Source organism: Dryas octopetala, chromosome 7, assembly GCF_963921425.1.
Source record: "Dryas octopetala chromosome 7, drDryOcto1.1, whole genome shotgun sequence".
Taxonomy (NCBI): domain Eukaryota; kingdom Viridiplantae; phylum Streptophyta; class Magnoliopsida; order Rosales; family Rosaceae; genus Dryas; species Dryas octopetala.
Window position 1 is genome coordinate 11,920,728 of NC_141372.1, and position 18,006 is coordinate 11,938,733.

At 38.3% G+C, this 18,006-nt stretch overlaps 1 protein-coding gene across 1 annotated transcript; it reads right to left on the bottom strand.

Moving 5' to 3' along the window:
- Window positions 1–6,847: 6,847 nt before the first annotated feature.
- On the bottom strand, window positions 6,848–10,953 carry LOC147279732 (protein ACCELERATED CELL DEATH 6-like). The gene is made up of 3 exons (XM_086251237.1): window positions 10,164–10,953; window positions 8,864–9,414; window positions 6,848–7,658 (listed from the first exon to the last, which is right to left on the bottom strand). The coding sequence occupies exons 1-3, from the start codon at window positions 10,855–10,857 to the stop codon at window positions 7,056–7,058; spliced, it is 1,848 nt and encodes a 615-aa protein (XP_086107363.1). The 5' UTR covers window positions 10,858–10,953; the 3' UTR covers window positions 6,848–7,055.
- Window positions 10,954–18,006: the final 7,053 nt, after the last annotated feature.

Genomic DNA, 18,006 nt, shown 5'->3' on the forward strand with positions numbered 1-18,006 from the left:
CACAGCTGCTCGGCCTCAGGTTAAGAAAAATAATTTATTTTCATTTGTTTTGTTTAGGTTTGATTTATGAACCTCTGTTTGATTTTAGTTTGATATTTTACTGGTGTTCTGTCATTGTCTACAGCTTGGGTTTTCTCTTTGTTTGCAAGTTGTATTTGGATTTTTCTTTGGGTCGGCATCCTTTTCTACAAAAAGATAGTATTTTGTTTTAATAGTGTTTTGTTTTAATTCTTCATGTCATTTAAGTGTTCTCAGTTTTGGTTAATTTGTAGTTTAATTTATTCTTGCTTTCAATTTTTGTTTCTGATTTTCACCTTATGGACTCCTCTCTCTGTAGAAAAGCTGCGTTCTCTTTTCTGGTAGTAGTTGTGGTAATGTGAATTGGGTATTATTGCTACAATTTGGGTGTTGATTTCCTAGTAGTGTTGTGATAATGGGTATCATTACAACCATGTGTAAATAGGTTTGGCAGAAACTTTAGCATCGTATAGAGATATATACTCTTGAGAAATGGGTGAATAGGGAGGAAGAATTGTTTAATTTGTTCTTTACTTTGCAATATGTCTAAGTAGCTACTTTGAGTGTATCTTGATTATCTAAGTTTGAGTGGATTTACAGATGAGACAATTCTTTTCATTTTCTCTATATATAAAAAAAAACAATGGAAAAGGTGGTATCATGCTCTTTGCATTGTGTTAGGGAATTCTCCTTTCTCAATGTTGTGGCTTTACCTTTTTTTGTGAAGTCAATGAATCTATGAAGATCTATGAAAAAAATCTAAACCTTGAGAGTGCTTTTAAGAAGTATAAAATAAGTTAATTATTAAAATTTCTTTTGTTTCTATTATCATAAAGGAGACTACTTGATGACTGTTGTAGAGGCTTTGAATGAAATAGTATGTGTTCTCAATGAATGAGTCTATTGGTCAGGAGATATATTCTCCTCTCTCCTATTAGCCTTTTTTTAAAAGGTGAAATGTGTGAATTACATTTAAAAAACAAAAATTTCTGAATACATCTAATTAATTTTGTTAACTGCTCATTAATGGGTGATATTTCTATAAAAGAGATATATGTTCCATACACATTTTTTTATTTTGAGTAGCACATATTTTCCAAGATCATTTGAAAGTGTGTATTTGTGTTGTATGATATTTGAGAATTTTTTTAGTACAATACTTGTATGTATTATTGAACCATTTCATTTTGTATTTGAGATTATCAAATCATTTTTACTTCAGTTGTGGCTTTTTTCTTCTTTCCTTTTTCAGATTAGTGATTGAAGACTCAAAGGCCTACATCACCCTAGCTTGGAAATTCAATCAACTATTGAGATGTTTGTGCTTAAGTGTAGTTTTTTTTTTTTTTTTTTTTTGCTTTTTGAATTTCATTATTATGGATGAGTTGACATTTGGATATTTTGAGAGAGATGTTCAAGTTCTTTTTATGTTGATGGATGAACTATGTAATCTAGATACTTGCAATTGAATGTGTTACATTTCTATGAGTAATAAAATGTTATCAGAAATTGTATGAAGTAAGCTTTAATGACCAGAGTTAAAATGCTCAAACATGTGTATGTGACCAATGGATTTAGTGATGAACTAAAGGGTTTTGGTAACCAAGATTTAGGGCTTTTAGGGATGAAAAAATTGGTCACTAAAACTACTATTTTTAGTGATGGATGGTTTTGGTCACTAAATGATAGGGGTTTAGTGATGAGATTTTACTAGTTGGTCACTAAAGCTTATGCATTTAGTGACCAAAATCTTCATCACTAAACCATCATATATAGTTTTAGTGATGAACATGGTTTAGTGATGAAATTTTACTCATTGGTCACTAAAGGGATTTTGTCACGGGGTTCTAGTGACGGCCCAGTGACGAACATTTTTTCGTCACTAAATGGTTTTAGTGATGAATAAAGGACTTTTAGTGACCAAATTGCTCCATCACTAAAGCCCAAATTTGTTGTAGTGAACTAAGTACACCCATATTAGTACACAAGAATACAAATGAAAATGGGCATGTGCCTTTTAAAAGGGAAACTTCCATTTAGATCCTCTAATTTAACAATTTACTGAATAAAGTCTTATGACTTTTAAAATTCAAATTAAAGTCCAATAATATTGTAATCATTTCATACTACATAATATTGGCCCATTAGTTTTAATTTTTCACACATACCAGGTGCCGAGCTCTTGGCAGTCATTTTCGAGGGTTCGGCAGTACATTTTTACTTCTTCTTAAACTCTAGTTTGTCGGCTTTATATTAAGTTTTAACTCTGAGATAATTTCAGAGTTAAAACCTAACATGCAGCCTCCACAAACCTCATTTTATACCCTAAGAAGGAATGTATGAGGTAAACTCGTACCCTATACCCTCAAAAAAAATAAAAAAATAATTACATATTTCTCTAACAAGGCAATGGTCAAAGGGCTTTATTTAAAAAAAAATAAAGACTTTATTTGGAAAAAAAAAATGATAAGGTTTTTTTTCTAAATAAGAAATATTAGAAGGACTAAACTCTAATTTTCCCCTTTTAAAATTTGCCTATTTAAACTTAGAACTAGCTCTTTGTATGCAAAATGGTGCAAACGTGTTTTAATTGGGACATGATAAAACTGGTACTCACAAGATAAAGTAGATACACAGATCTTACTTGTTTTCTCAAGTCCATTCTGAAAGTATATATGTATGGTCCTAGCAAATTCTGTATTTGATGTTTAGCTGATCTTGCAGATCAGATGGCCGGGTGCTCAGCAAGAGGAACAAAGTTTGGAGTTTCTTATATTTCAGTGCCCTCTGTCTGGTTTATCTTTCAATAAAAAGTTATCAGTTAACAAGGGCCTTAGGCTGTGAATTTTATTGTGTAGAGTTTTAATATGTTGTTGCTACTCCTTTAATGGCTACATATTTGACCGTTGCATGTTAAATTGTGTGTTTTGTTATTCTTCTTTTCCCTTTTTTTTGTTTTTTTTACTACATTCGAAAGGATGGCGTCCTTAACCTAACCTAATACTAACTCATCTCCTCACCCTTCCTCACCACATGGGCTAACCCGTGGGTTTATTCTTGTTTTCCTTTGATTGCATCTTCTACTAAATTCATTGATCAACTAAATTCATTTGTGGGTTATTATTATATTTGGGTATGTGTGAGGTTATTGTCGTGGTATCCAAAGCAAATTAAGGAGTCTGGCAAAAGTGGCAAGGGGTTTGAAGGTTGAGAGTGTTATGGGATGGTAGATGGATTAAGTTTAATTAGCAGCCATGAGAGTCTTTTTATTTATTTGCCATGTTTTTATTTTAATTAGCAGTAAACAAGTCGGTATGTTTTCCCCAAAAGACTCCTTTATTTCTCATTATCACAAGTTCTTACAGTCTAAGAGATGAGAAAGGTGAGCATATATATAGAACTAGAAGCATGGGAAAATTAAGTGTGTCGAAGGTCTCTTTCTCTCCGCGCTTTCTGTTCCTTTTTCCTTAAGTAGTTTTGCATCTGAAATCATTTACAACTTATAGAGACTACACTAATTAAAGGCCTTTTCGAGAAATATTCTCTCATATAAGGAAGAAATAAAATTCAGGCATACATAGATATGAGAAATGTGAGTCATTGAATTGTAAATATTAGACCCAAACCAGCTAGCGACTGGAGAGAGACAAGATGAATCAACACCTCCTATTCAGCAGCTGAAAAAGAGGTCGACCCCATTCCGTCCAAAATCGATTTTACGGTATAGATACTTATGACCTTCCTGGGAATACGTTTCCGCGTTGAGGCTGTGGCCCTAGCTTTCATGGTTGTAGAAAAGGTTTTTTTGTTCGCCCAAACTAACAGACTTTCGTCATCACCATCATGGCAAAACATCTGATACTATCGTATTCTTCTATTCAATTATTGATAAGATCTGAATCAGAATATGGATCTTCCTCTGCAATTAATTGGGACCGGCCACTCATCTGACTCCTCTTTCGACGTCATAAGGCGTGGAATTAGACCTAGGGGAATCTCCCCCTATTAAAAACTTGCAATTCGATGATTGCCGTCTTCTTGCTTATGCATCGATTAATTAGCACATTTTTCATGGTTATATATGCTCATATACTCATATTTATAAAAGAATTTATGTACAATCTAATGTTATTATGTATTTCACAATATATATCTTATCATGTCATGTGATCATTTTTTAAATACTTACGTAGGTGTTTGGTTGTTATGATAGCAAAAATAGGAAGAGAATGAATTTTTGGTTGCTTGTTTAAAGAAAGGTATATGCATACTCGATCACATTTCTAATGTTTATAATAGAATTCCTATTACATGATTTTTTATGATACAATTATTGGCATATGAATGATACTCCCCCTCTCGCTAGTTATTGGTAGAGAGGTACGTAGGGGATTTTGTCTTGTAAATTGATTTTTCAACGTAAGATGTACTCATGTCTTACACAGTACAATGAATCTTTATTTGAATATGTGGTTGAGGTTGAGAGTATAACAATATACATGTTAGAGCATCTCCAGCTAGTCCTCTAAATCTCTCCCCAAATAACATAAAACATAATTCCAACTACTTCCTATAATTTTCTCAAATTTGAGATTTCCTTCTAACTTTCTCTAAATCATGTTGAATGGATAAGACTTTCCAAATACTCTCTAAATCTCCAACGGTCAAATTTTATATTATTTAAGGAAATTCAACTTTAGCATTGGAGAGTCATTTCCTAAATTTATCTTCATATTTGAAGGAAATATGGAGAAAAGACTGGAGATGCTTTAAGATATATAGTTTAGCTTTTGGTGAGGGAGGGTGGGGTAATTGTTAGGATTAAGGTAGGTTGATGGTTCGATTCCTTCTAATATAATTAAAGGAAAGTTCTCTCTTGTTTTTTATGTTGCATTTGAAGATGGAAGTATCCAATCTAGAGCAGAAAGGTTTGTGAGCAGTACTATAACAATTAAATTCGATGGAAATGGTTCTCAGACGAAATGTAGAGGTTAGAATTGTTCATTTGCCAGGTGGAGAGGCTTCTCTAAATACTAAATGGTCCAAGTCCTGTTCACTTACTGGAAGGACTAAAGCAAGCAGGAACAGCAGGAGCAATTAAAACTAGTAGGTAATTAAAGTGCCAAATGGGATTTTAAAACTCCTAGTTTGATGTCCAATTCAGTCAACAGGGGAACTGCTGTTTCAATCTCGTTTGTAATCTATCCTTGGCATACATGATTTCAGACAGTGGTAGGTTTTTCACTTTTTTTTTTTTTTTTGGAATAAATTATAAGCTTTTTAACATTTTACCCACTTGAATTTTAGAATCAATCTCACTTCACCACCAAAAAAAAAAAAATTGTCTCAATTTACCACCTGAATTAAAAATTTATTGCAATTTACCACCTATGGCTAATTTTATCTAAATTTTTGTTAAAAAAAAAAGTGTTTTGGTCTTTTTCAAGTTCCTATTGTTAGAAAAAAATGATTTTTTAACACTTTATCTACTCTGATACAATAAAAAACTGACTTGAAAAGACCAAAATATCCTTATTTTTAACAAAAGTTTGACAAAATGAGACAAAGGTGGTACATTGCAACAAATTTTTAATTTAGTTGGTAAATTGAGACAATTTTTTTTTTAGGTGGTGAAGTGAGATTGAGCTCAAAGTTCAGTGGATAAAGTGTAATAAAGCCTAAATTATATATATTGTATGATATTCTTCTCTTTGTTCCAACTTCCAATTTTATTATAGAATGCTAAGCAGTCACGTACCTACATATATTTCTGTTGTATAGCACATGCTCATTCTTAGTTTTCCCGGGGCGATGAATCCAGTAAAGGAGGTTGCAGTGGATTTTTTCGTTGTTATAAGTTATAACACCAAACCTCGGAAAAGAGGAAAGGTAGCATGTTATTTCAGATTTTAGATTCTTATCTTCAATTTGGAAAATCAAGTTTTTTTTTTTTTGGCCATGTTTGGGAAATCAGTTTGACCTCAAAGAAACCTCTACATATTAGATGGTTTTCATTGTTTGGTGGGTGTGGGAAGTCAAGGAAAACAGAGAACAGACTTACAAGATAAAAGGGAAGATATTGAAGGTTGGAGTTTAGGCTATACTGTCTCATTAATTTGGTTACATATTTTCCTGTATTCTGTCTCTCTAGTTGAGCCATTCTTAATTCGAGGATGCGAGTGAGAGAAGTTAACAGATAATGTAAATATTTTGCTGTTGAGCTGCATTTCTCCAACTCCATCCAATTTCATGTGATCAATAAAATATGGTAAAACCTTGAATTGGTTTCATGTTGGACACTTTCTTAATTGATTGTCTGACCTTTGTGAGCTCATTTGGTACCTAGATGTAGGAAATTATAAGGTGTATGCCTATGGAACGGATTTCCTTTTAAAGCTCTCTGGCTCACACTTGCCAACTTAAGTTTAGTTGTTTTGTTTACTAAAAAAAAAAAAAAATTAAAACTCTTTCACACCAGACCAGATTAGAGGGACAAGACCATGAAAAAGAAAAACTAAATTGCATCAATTTTGTTCTTTTATTGATGGGAGAGTTGCAGACAAAAGAAGAAGAAAAATGAAAAAGAAGAAGAAAGGAAAATGAGAAAGAAAGAACAAAGAAGAAAGGAGAAAAGGAGAAAAAGAAAAATTTGTTCATCACGAATAAACGCCAGCGGTTTTTAAACGGACAAATGAATGGAGTTGACAGAACTTGGCTTATGGGATTCATTTGTAAAATTCGGGAAATAAAGTGAGAAGATTTAACTTTAAGCTAGGGACCAAAGTGAAAAAAAAAATTTTGCTTCAAGAAGTATTTTCGCGAATAAGGGTAGTTATAAACCCAAAAAATCATATTAAACAATAAAGTCTTACAAACACATATGTAACTGTGTTACAGTCACTAATGCCAAACTGATGCAAAACATAGGTGTTGCAACTGAAGCTTACAGTTTCCATACAAAGACTAAACTAAAACTATATAAAACCAAATATGACATAATATGAAGGATAAGAAGTTGAGTTGAGTGCAAGTGAAGTTCAAAGTATGCGGCTTCGGAGCAATCGCATCTTCCTTGTGCGCTTGCTTGGTACGGACTTGACGGTAAAGATGATATAAACGCATAAAAGGCCAAATATTACATAGATTGCAATGCCAAGACCACTTCCGGGCAGCACTAAAAATATGCTGGAAGCAAATGCTACAATCATTCCTATAATGGAATACTGAATCAAACTTGAACGTGCATAGCGATGTCCATGAAACAAAGTTGCCGCTGTGAAATTCAAAAACACCGAAAAAATTGAGATAAAGAAGGAGAGGGCGTCGGATATCAGAAACACATAGAAAGATGGCTTTTCAAGAAAAACCGGCTTTCCGGGGTCGTTGTCTTTAAATCCTCCAGGTATGGTGAAAGCTGCTGTAAATGTCACAGTTGCAATAAGTATGGCTACCAGTAGATTGGTGTCAAATATTTTAGAGTCGTTATTAGATGAAGAAGGAGTTTTCATCTTTTGTCTGTTGTCTGCACTGGCCTGTGTATTGGATGCATCGTTCTCCAGAGTTTCCAATTTCACGAATTCATAAAGGATTTGTTCACGGAAATATGGGGCATGAAAACGAGGAAGTACTGTTAAGGTATCCTAGAGCATAGAAATTATATAGTGAGCACATGAAATGAATATTTGATGGGTATATAATAAATATAGATTAAAAGTAAATATTAACGGGCCATAGACTTGTTTATCACTAGTTTTAGCTTTAAGGCTTATTCCTCCCATGTAATAAAAAACAAAAAGAAAAATATCATAGATTTTGTTTTTAGAGAAAAAATTATTATAGATTTAAGGACTTTCATAATTTTCAGTTTGGTATATATATAATATAATTTCTATTCTAATTTTAATTCAATTATTTATTTGAAAACACAAAATGTTATATTATCTTACAGTACATTACATGTAGTATTAATATATGGAATTTCTCTTAATTACTAATGTTAAAAAAAAAACAAAAATTAAGTTTGAATATAAATGAGACAATCAAAATCAACCCACCCGTGATGAATAACTCATATAAGAACATTTTTATCTAGAGAGGAGTTATATAAGAAGGGTAGTACTTGGGTCACCCCCCCACGGGATACCACTTGGTCACTCCCACCCCCAAAACTACTTGTTAATTAGGTAGTGTAGGCTCGAGATCGGAATGGTTCATTTTTAAGATCACTTATTAAAGATCATCTTGATCTGTAAAAAATCAACTCAATCGAATATCGTATGGTTATATAACTGTTATCGAATAAATGAACAGTTTGTATTTAAATAATAGTTTCTTAACCAAATCGTCCATTTATTCGATAATAGTTATATAACCAAACAATTTTTGATTGAGTTGATTTTTATAAAGATAATCTTTAATATATGATCTAAAAAATGAACGGTTCCAATATTGAGTTTGCACTACCGAACAAGTAGTACGTTTTGGGAGGTGGGGGTGACCAAGTGGTACCCCCTGGAGTGACCCAAGTACTGCCCATATAAGAATATCAAACATATATACCTTTTTCTTGCCAAAAAAACACATCTTTCAAAAAGATTTGAATTTAACACAATTAAGAGTTTGAATTTAACTCAAAAAAATAAAGAAAGATGGAAAGAGACAATTAAAGTAGTAAGTTTTAGTGTGACCATCAGCCGGCATTTGGTGTTATTAATTCTATATATATAATACAAGTATTATAATAATTATTATAAATTTTTCGTCCACTTATATTATAACACATATATAAATTAATAACACCAAGTGGCGATGTTATGATCACAAACAAAGGCTTTATGTCACGTACCTGTTCCGAGCTGTTGCCAAGAAAAAAGTCGACCGTACCGTTGCTAAGAATAATGTCGACGGGCTTTAACCCATTTTTATTTACAACAGTCTTATCCACTCGACGATTGCCTATCAAAATTCTTACAATTTTTGTATATTTGTTAATGACAGCGAGATGGAGAGGTGTGTTTCCATCATGATCGGCATCATTTAGAAGTCCCGCGAGCTCACGTGTCTTCAATATGTACTTGACAACATTACTTTGTCCACCTAACACCGCAGCATGAAGAATAGTTTGGCCTTTGTGATTGAGCAAATCACAAGTATCAGGCCGATCTCGAATCATCTCTTTCATTACTTTGGTGCGGCCTTCAAAGGCCGCAACATGGAGAGCTGACATTCCAGACTTGTCCAAAATATAGGAAGCAGAGGCAGAGCTATCAACTTTTAATAGAAATTTAGTTGCTGCAAGATGCCCTCTTAATGCTGCGTAGTGTAAGGGAGTCCACCCAAATGCGTCAACTTGTTTGATTAAATCAGGATTTTTGGACACAATAATCTTCACAAGTCCTAACATATATATTAACTAACAAAAATTAGAGCTCGGACATGAAATATGAAAGGATGTAATATAGAAATACAAATATATATATATATAGAGAGAGAGAGAGAGAGAGAGAGAGAGAGAGAGAGAGAGCAAATTAATTTGTAGTATATATTTTATTTTTAACACAAGTTTTCAATAATCTGAATCGTTTATTAATATTTTTATGTTTTCATTAAATGATCATCTTTACAAACAATTAAGTAAATCAGAAATCATTTATCTACAAAGATTTAAAGGTCAATAAAATAAACATTTGAAATATTGATAATTTAATCTTTATATATAAATTCTTTAATGAAAAACTAAAAAATAGATGATTTGAATCGTTAAAATTTTATATAAAATTAGCTCCATTGAAAACTTGTGTTGTAAAAAATAGGATGCATGAGGTGATTAATGTCATATTCTTAATATTATAAAGCCAGAAAAGAGGTTTGATGTTACAGGCTTCACTAAAAATGAGATTGCTTAAATTATCCTTCATTCAATAAAAATAACATAATAAATGAAGATATAATTGTAAAATATAATTATTAAAATAAAATTAAAAAAACAAAATACTCCACCACCTTAAAGCGTGGAAAGAATAATAAAAAGTTACATGAAAATTATAAAAAAGAATTAAAAATAAAATAAAACTTAAAAATTAAAAATATCAAATTCACAAGGGCGTGGCGCGTGCTAAAAGGGTACGTAGTATATATCTACTTACGTCTGCTGTTTATGGTTTTGCGAGTGACCGCCGCATGTAAAGCTGTGACATTGTCGGTCCCCACATAAGAAGGAGAAATTGGAGAGTCGACGGTTACAATAGAAAGAGCGATGAGCAGGAAGCCCTGGCGAGTAGCTATGAACAAGGGTGACTCATTGGCGTCATTAGTAAAACAACACAATTGAGGATCAGCTTCCATTAACCGAGTCACCACCCGTCGGCGACCGAATCGGGCAGCAAGATGCAATGCTGTATCCCCTTGCCAATTTTTCATTCGGAGTAGCCGTTTATAATGAGCTTCACCATCATCAGCTTCATCTGCAGGTCCACTTTCCTCATCAACTACGTGTGGCTCCTTGTGCGCGTGTTCAATCAGAAATTTGACTACTTTACCGCAGCCTACTCGGGCGGCAAGGTGCAGAGGAGTTTCAGCCTTGTTGTTGGTTTCCCAAAACAGCGCTCGATACCCAGCATCATTTGAGAGGTGTCTGAAAAAGCCTATTTTTTTGAATTCGGCTGCAATGTGAAGAACGTTGTTGCGTTTAGGCGTTCTCTGATGGACAACAACATCATCATCTTTAATTTTTTTCAAATAACCAACATTTCCTTTGGTTGCCGCTCGGTACAGGCCAGCATCCATGGCTCTAGCTCCACCTCCACCTCTCTGCAGGAGAGGTTTGTGTGTGTGCATCATATATATAAAAAACAAGTCTGCTCATTTCCAGCTGTAGATTGCTGACCTCTTAGGCTGAGGTCGAGCTTACATCACTTTGTTCAGGAAAATTCTGTAGTGGATGTACCAATGATAGAGCTGATGATGTGTAGAGCACTAGAGCTGATTGATTTGTCAGATGGGCAGCATCTTCAAATCACACACTAGACTTTTGTCACATGTCCTACGGTCCTACGGTCCTACATTTACTTTTCTAATTTTAAAGATTCCCAATCCCCAAGGTGCTTTTTTAACGAGCACCAGTGCACCACTAACATCTTATCACATGTTCAACCATTTAACTTTGAAGTTGATTAATTTCCTTCTTCGAATTCAAAGATTTTTCTTTTTTTTTTTTTCTTGGCCAAAAAAAGATTTTTCTTTTTCTTTCAAGCCCTCCTAAAATGTTATCACGTGTTTCAACTCTTACTGGAAAATTGCTGTCTTCAATTTCAAGTTTTTATTTTATTTTTTTGTTTCACTTTCATCTCTATTTTGATTGTGTCCGTCGTTTTCAGCAGGTTGGGCTTAAGGCAAATTTATAAGTTTTCACCAGGTTCGATCATTATTTATATGAATGGTAATTCAGCATTTCATATTCTGCAAGTTACAACTACTCGTCTTAAAAAGAAGTGTTTGTGGATAAATCCACATGGATTCAATGGCCAATCACAGACCAACACGTGGCACACCAAGTCCCATTTTTGCTCAGACTCTTTGATGGTCAACTTGGTCAGACCCAGCCATCTGTGTCATCATCTTAGCTCAGCAAATGCCAATAACATGTACATCTGAGATCGGCTCTTACCTCCGGGTTACCCATGTCCGATCCGAACCGACATTGAGATCCACCAGGAATTCGAGAGATTATCTTTTTCGAACACCATCAGTTCGGCTCAGATCTGGAGATCATCTTTCTCCAGTCACATCTCAACCATTGGTTCGGCTCGGCCCGGACCAATGACCGATCACGATCAGACGTGCTTCGACAATCTTGTCAGCACCTGATCATCTCAACCATTGGTTCGGCTCGGCCCGGACCAATGACCGATCACGATCAGACGTGCTTCGACAATCTTGTCAGCACCTGATCATCTCAACCATTGGTTCGGCTCGGCCCGGACCAATGACCGATCACGATCAGACGTGCTTCGACAATCTTGTCACCACCTGATCATCTCAACCATTGGTTCGGCTCGGCCCGGCCCAATGACCGATCACGATCAGACGTGCTTCGACAATCTTGTCAGCACCTGATCATCTCAACCATTGGTTCGGCTCGGCCCGGCCCAATGACCGATCACGATCAGACGTGCTTCGACAATCTTGTCAGCACCTGATCATCTCAACCATTGGTTCGGCTCGGCTCGGCCCGGACCAATGACCGATCACGATCAGACGTGCTTCGACAATCTTGTCACCACCTGATCATCTCAACCATTGGTTCGGCTCGGCCCGGCCCAATGACCGATCACGATCAGACGTGCTTCGACAATCTTGTCAGCACCTGATCATCTCAACCATTGGTTCGGCTCGGCTCGGCCCGGACCAATGACCGATCACGATCAGACGTGCTTCGACAATCTTGTCAGCACCTGATCATCTCAACCATTGGTTCGGCTCGGCCCGGACCAATGACCGATCACGATCAGACGTGCTTCGACAATCTTGTCAGCACCTGATCATCTCAACCATTGGTTCGGCTCGGCCCGGACCAATGACCGATCACGATCAGACGTGCTTCGACAATCTTGTCAGCACCTGATCATCTCAACCATTGGTTCGGCTCGGCCCGGACCAATGACCGATCACGATCAGACGTGCTTCGACAATCTTGTCACCACCTGATCATCTCAACCATTAGTTCGGCTCGGCCCGGCCCAATGACCGATCACGATCAGACGTGCTTCGACAATCTTGTCAGCACCTGATCATCTCAACCATTGGTTCGGCTCGGCCCGGACCAATGACCGATCACGATCAGACGTGCTTCGACAATCTTGTCACCACCTGATCATCTCAACCATTGGTTCGGCTCGGCCCGGCCCAATGACCGATCACGATCAGACGTGCTTCGACAATCTTGTCACCACCTGATCATCTCAACCATTGGTTCGGCTCGGCCCGGACCAATGATCGATCACGATCAGACGTGGATCTCCACATCACCACATCAACTCAGTCCATTCCATTCCCAGTTCGGATCGGCTCGGCTTTGGTGATCGTCATCTCAAAACCTAGTTGCGGCCGGATTTCACTTGAGGGGATCACTGCACTACCCACCTGATCGGCTTGGCCGACTTGTCTAAATCCGATCCGATCACACATGGGTTTCACGTCTACACGTGAGGACATATGTTCGGATCGGCTCGGCCTCCCACCGCCATCCTAAAGAAGATCACGTTGGGACGAACCGCCATACTCAAGTGCACCTGACGTGACTCTCTGACAGATAAGACATTCCAGCTCACAGCCATGACTATTGGGGCATTCCACCTGATCTTCCATCCTTGCATTCAATGCAGCATTGAATGCAAAGGAGGTGAGTAGCTTTGCATGCTACTAGTTATGACCGAACGCGTGGATCTCTCTCAGCCACTCAATCACATGCAGGTAACTTACTCTCCACACCTTCACTTGTCTATATAAACCAACTTATATGCACAAAGCCAGAATCCCCATCCACCCAGCCATCACAAAGCAAACACTTGCACAAACTTTGGCTTACCAAAAACACACTTGGACTTGCTGAGAATAAACCCAGAACATTTGCCTTGTTCTTCCCATTCTCCCAAGTTCATCACATGTTCTTCCTCACTTCCATTCAAACACCATCAAACACACATCACTGACTTCATCATCGGAGCGTGTTTGGCTGGTACCACACCGGTCCATCTCCTTTGATCTTGTGTTTGTCTACAGGAAGATCTCAATCAACATCCACGTCATCATCCGGTAAAGCACCTGATCAGCCAGATCAGCTTATCTAAGTTGTTGCATCTACCTTACGAGAATTTGCATCAACAAGAAGGATTAAAATTGGAAAAAATTCTTTTCAGCTCAGGTTTCGACACAATGGAAGAACAAAAAAAAAAATTACAAACACAAACATAAAATCAGCAAATGAAGATTATTCAGAAGACTTTTCAAAGCTCATACTTAATATTCTTTCTGCAAGTAATAAATCATCTGGGGTGGTGACCTGCAAAACATTAGCACATTATTTGTAATTCAATGAAATGAGATTTCCTTGACCAAAAACAAATGAAATGAGATTTTTGTTCTGGTTTACATATATAGAATGAACTTCCATATGCACAAAAGGTTCATTTGGATGGAAAGGCTGGAGCACTTAAAGTTAAATATTCCACTTCTCAAGATAGAATTATAGAAAAGATTTTTTTTTTTTGCCAAAAAGATAGAAAAGATGTCTATCTACCTTGATGATACCTGTTGGTGTAAGATCCTCCAGTGATGTACACAGGATGTTGAAGGTGCTCCACAATAGACACGTCATCAGTCACTTCAAGGCCTTCTCTTTGGTAATCTCAATTGTTCACAATATGTATACCCGTGACCACGTAGGCAACTTATAATAAGATTTCTTTTTCAAATGAAAACGATTTAGTAGTATCTACTTTCTTCTTTGGGTACATCAAGCAATCCCGCACCAAGAACTAGTATCGGACTCTCATGGGAACACTAGTTTATGATAGAATATCTGATTTCTAAAAAGCTGGTTTGTTCAAGTCCTCAACATTTATTAAAATGAACTCATTACCTTGATGCTTAATTTTTTATTTACAGTAAGGCTTTTTAACACTCTACTCATTTGAAATTTGATTCATTTTTTACTTCATTGTCTAAATTTTTTTATTTTTTACTCAATGTGACACCTGAATTTAAAAAAACTTACAATGTCACATCTCCGTTACATTTCATCCAATTTTTTGTCTAAAAATAGTCATGTGCATGTGACCTCTTTTCAATGGACATTTTAGTCTTTTTATGTTGCAATGAGATTTTTTTTAAAAACAATTATATTCGTATTCCCACTTGAAGAAATAGACCTTTCTATTTTTAAGTATCATTGTTCTTGCATTTACTTTCGATAAGAATAGTTGATAAATGTCATTATAAGATTTGGATGTCCATAATTTTTAGATGTTTAGCGAGAGCAAATTTGCTCCCCACCAGCTTTTAGTGGTGAGCATCACCACTGCTATGAGTATTTGACACGTGTAATATTTAATAAATATACTGAACCATGGTTAATCAATTAATATTAAAAAAATATTAATTAAATAAAATAAAATAAAAAACTGCACAGTAACCTAAACCCTCCTTAGTCCTTCCTCCCCCACCCCGGTGTCGGCAACCCAACCCACCCACCTCCCTCCTTTCCAGCCACCGGTCGGGAACCCCACTCCCAACCACATCTCTCTATCTCTCACTGTCTCTCCGCCGACTCCCTCCTCAGCAGCACCACATCTCTCTACCTTCTTTCCCCCTCCCCCTCTCTTTCTCTCTCTCACCTCTTTCAATCTCCAAGAAGAAAAAAAGAAAAAGAAAAACAGAAACAATTATGTCAATGAAGACTGTTGAAGCAAATTCTCGTAAGGTAGATGCAACAACTTAGAATAGTTGATCTGGCTGATCAGGTGCTTTACTGGATGATGAAGTGGATGTTGATTGAGATCTTCCTGCAAGAGAAACAAGATCAAAGGAGATGGACCGGTGTGGTACCAGCCAAACACGCTCCGATGATAAAATCAGTGATGGTGTTTGATGGTGGACGAGGAAAAACAGAGGATGAACTTGGGAGAATAGGAAGAACAAGGCAAATGTTCTGGGCTATTCTCAGCAAGTTGGGCAAGCTCTTTGGTGAGTGGAAATTTTTGTGTAAGTGTTTGTGGGTAGATTGATAATAATGGTTTTGCACATATGGGTTGATATATATAAGCCAAGGAAAACTTCATGAGTAAGTTACCTGCATTTATGAACGAATGGTTGCCAGTGACCCACCTGCCTGGTCAGAGCTAGTTGCATGCATAGCTGCTCATCTCCTCAGCATTCAATGCTGCAAGGAATGCTTCATTAAATGCAAGGTTGGAAGGTTCAGGCAAACTGCCTCAGTAGCCATGAATGCAGACTGGACATTCTATCTGTCAGAAGATTTGTGTCAGGTGCATTCAAGTGTGGCGGTTCATCCCAACGTGATCTTCCCGGGAATGGTGGCGGAGAGCCGAGCCGAGCCGAACACATGTCCTTATGCGTATGCATGAAGTCTATGTGTGATCGGATCGGGCATGAGATTATAGACCGAGCCGACCCGAGAGATAAGGGTCCCTCCGAGCCCTAACTGGCCGACGTTAGAACTCGAAAGGAGGTCACTTCGGTGCCGAGCCGAGCCGAACTGGAATGACCGTGGCACCCAGTCCCCTGGAAGATCATCGGTTCGGACCGGGCCGAACATGGTGGACCCGACATGGAGATCCGGTCCGAGCTGGCGGAGGAAGTGCTGGGCAGTGATGATGTGGAGGTCAAAGTCTGATCAGCCACGTGTCCAGCCAGGATTGGCTGTTGGATCGGTGTGGGTTTACCCACAAACAGGAGTCCCCCAGCTTCCGATCCGAGCGGACAGTGGTGGGTTGGAAGCTGAAGTGTGATGACCTTCACAAGAATGGCATTTTTGTTTGATCCGAGCCGAACTCAACAGGACCATGTTCCTGAAGATTCGAACAAGTGATGACTTGTGTTTGGCCAAAATATCTCGGGGGCAGGTGAAGGGACGTTTGATTTCTGCATGGGGGAACGTAAGGGTCACCTCATTTATGGGTATTTTGAATGCTTGACAGGTGTCAAGATCTGGCATGTGAAGCGCCAGAAATGAAGGGCTGAGATCGGTTTGCATGGGGATATAAAGGTGGTGGTTTCTCTTTCTTCCCTCACTTTCATCTTCAGACCCTCTCTCTCTCCTGCGAAAACTCTCTCTCTCACCGCAGATTTCTTTCTCTCACCGTCGCCTTTGAAGTTGTCCGATCTCGAATCCGACCACGTACGGCGGTAGGCGAGGTGGTTCCGAGGGTGTTTGGGGCGGAAACTTTGGGCGGAGGAAAACCAGTAAGTGATTCTCCTCCTTTCTGAGTTTTTTGCATTTCGGGTTTTCTGGGTGTGTGTTCTTGGTGTTCTTGAAAAAGGGCATCTTTTGATCCAAAAAGCAAGAGAGAGAAGAAGAGAAACTGTTAGTGATGTCTGAATCAGAAGAGAAACTGTTAGTGATGTCTGGATCCGACTCGAGTGATCGGCTCGGCTCGGGAGAAGCGTTTGAAGGGGATAGTGACGCCGAGCAGAGCCGAAGCCCACCGGCGGGCGAGGCAAGTTGGGACGGTTTGTCCGAAGAATTGGACGAGGCCGGCTCGGCACTGAATCGCAACCCAGGTGGAGAGCGCCGAGCCCGAGGGGACCAGGAAAACCCCGAAATATTGAGTTCTGACAGGGAACAAGGGACAGCCGAAGGAGGTGACGAAGAGCCTCTCGACGTCGAGCCGATCGCCACCATCCCGAGCAGACTCACCTCACGCTCGGATGAAAGAGACAGGGGTCACGAGGCGTCGACCTCGGCTCAGGGAGTGACGGGGAGTCCGATCGACCCGGATTTCTACGAGGATTTGGCGTGGAAGGCCGATCAGATCCCCAATGAGATGACAGAGTATCATCTCAGGGACTTGAGGGATAGGTACTCAGTTCCCGAGTCCGTACAGATGAGATTGCCGATCGGGGGAGAGATACCGAGCCGACCCCCACGAGGTTGAGTGACAATGTACCCTGAAATGTTCGAGAACGGGGTTCGGCTTCCCCTGCACCCCTTCCTGCAGGACTGGCTCGCGACGATCGGCGCAGCGCCACACCAACTGAATCCGAACGTATACAGGATAATCCTGTCTATGCACATCTTGTGGCACAAGGTGCACAAGTGTGTGCCAGACAAGGATCTCCTGTTCTGCAATTACGCGCTGAGGTCGAAGCAAAGCGAGCTCGGATTCTACAACCTCCAGGCGTATTCGGGGCCGCTCTTCGGTGGGAATCCCTCCTCCCAGAAGACATGGAAGAAAAGATATTTCTTTGTCT

Coding starts and splice junctions, on each gene's coding strand:
- LOC147279732 (XM_086251237.1), bottom strand. CDS start 10,857: ATGATGCACACACACAAACCTCTCCTGCAGAGAGGTGGAGGTGGAGCT. Junction 9,415..10,163: donor CAAAACCATAAACAGCAGAC/GTAAGTAGATAT, acceptor TATATATGTTAG/GACTTGTGAAGATTATTGTG. Junction 7,659..8,863: donor TTGGCAACAGCTCGGAACAG/GTACGTGACATA, acceptor TCTATGCTCTAG/GATACCTTAACAGTACTTCC.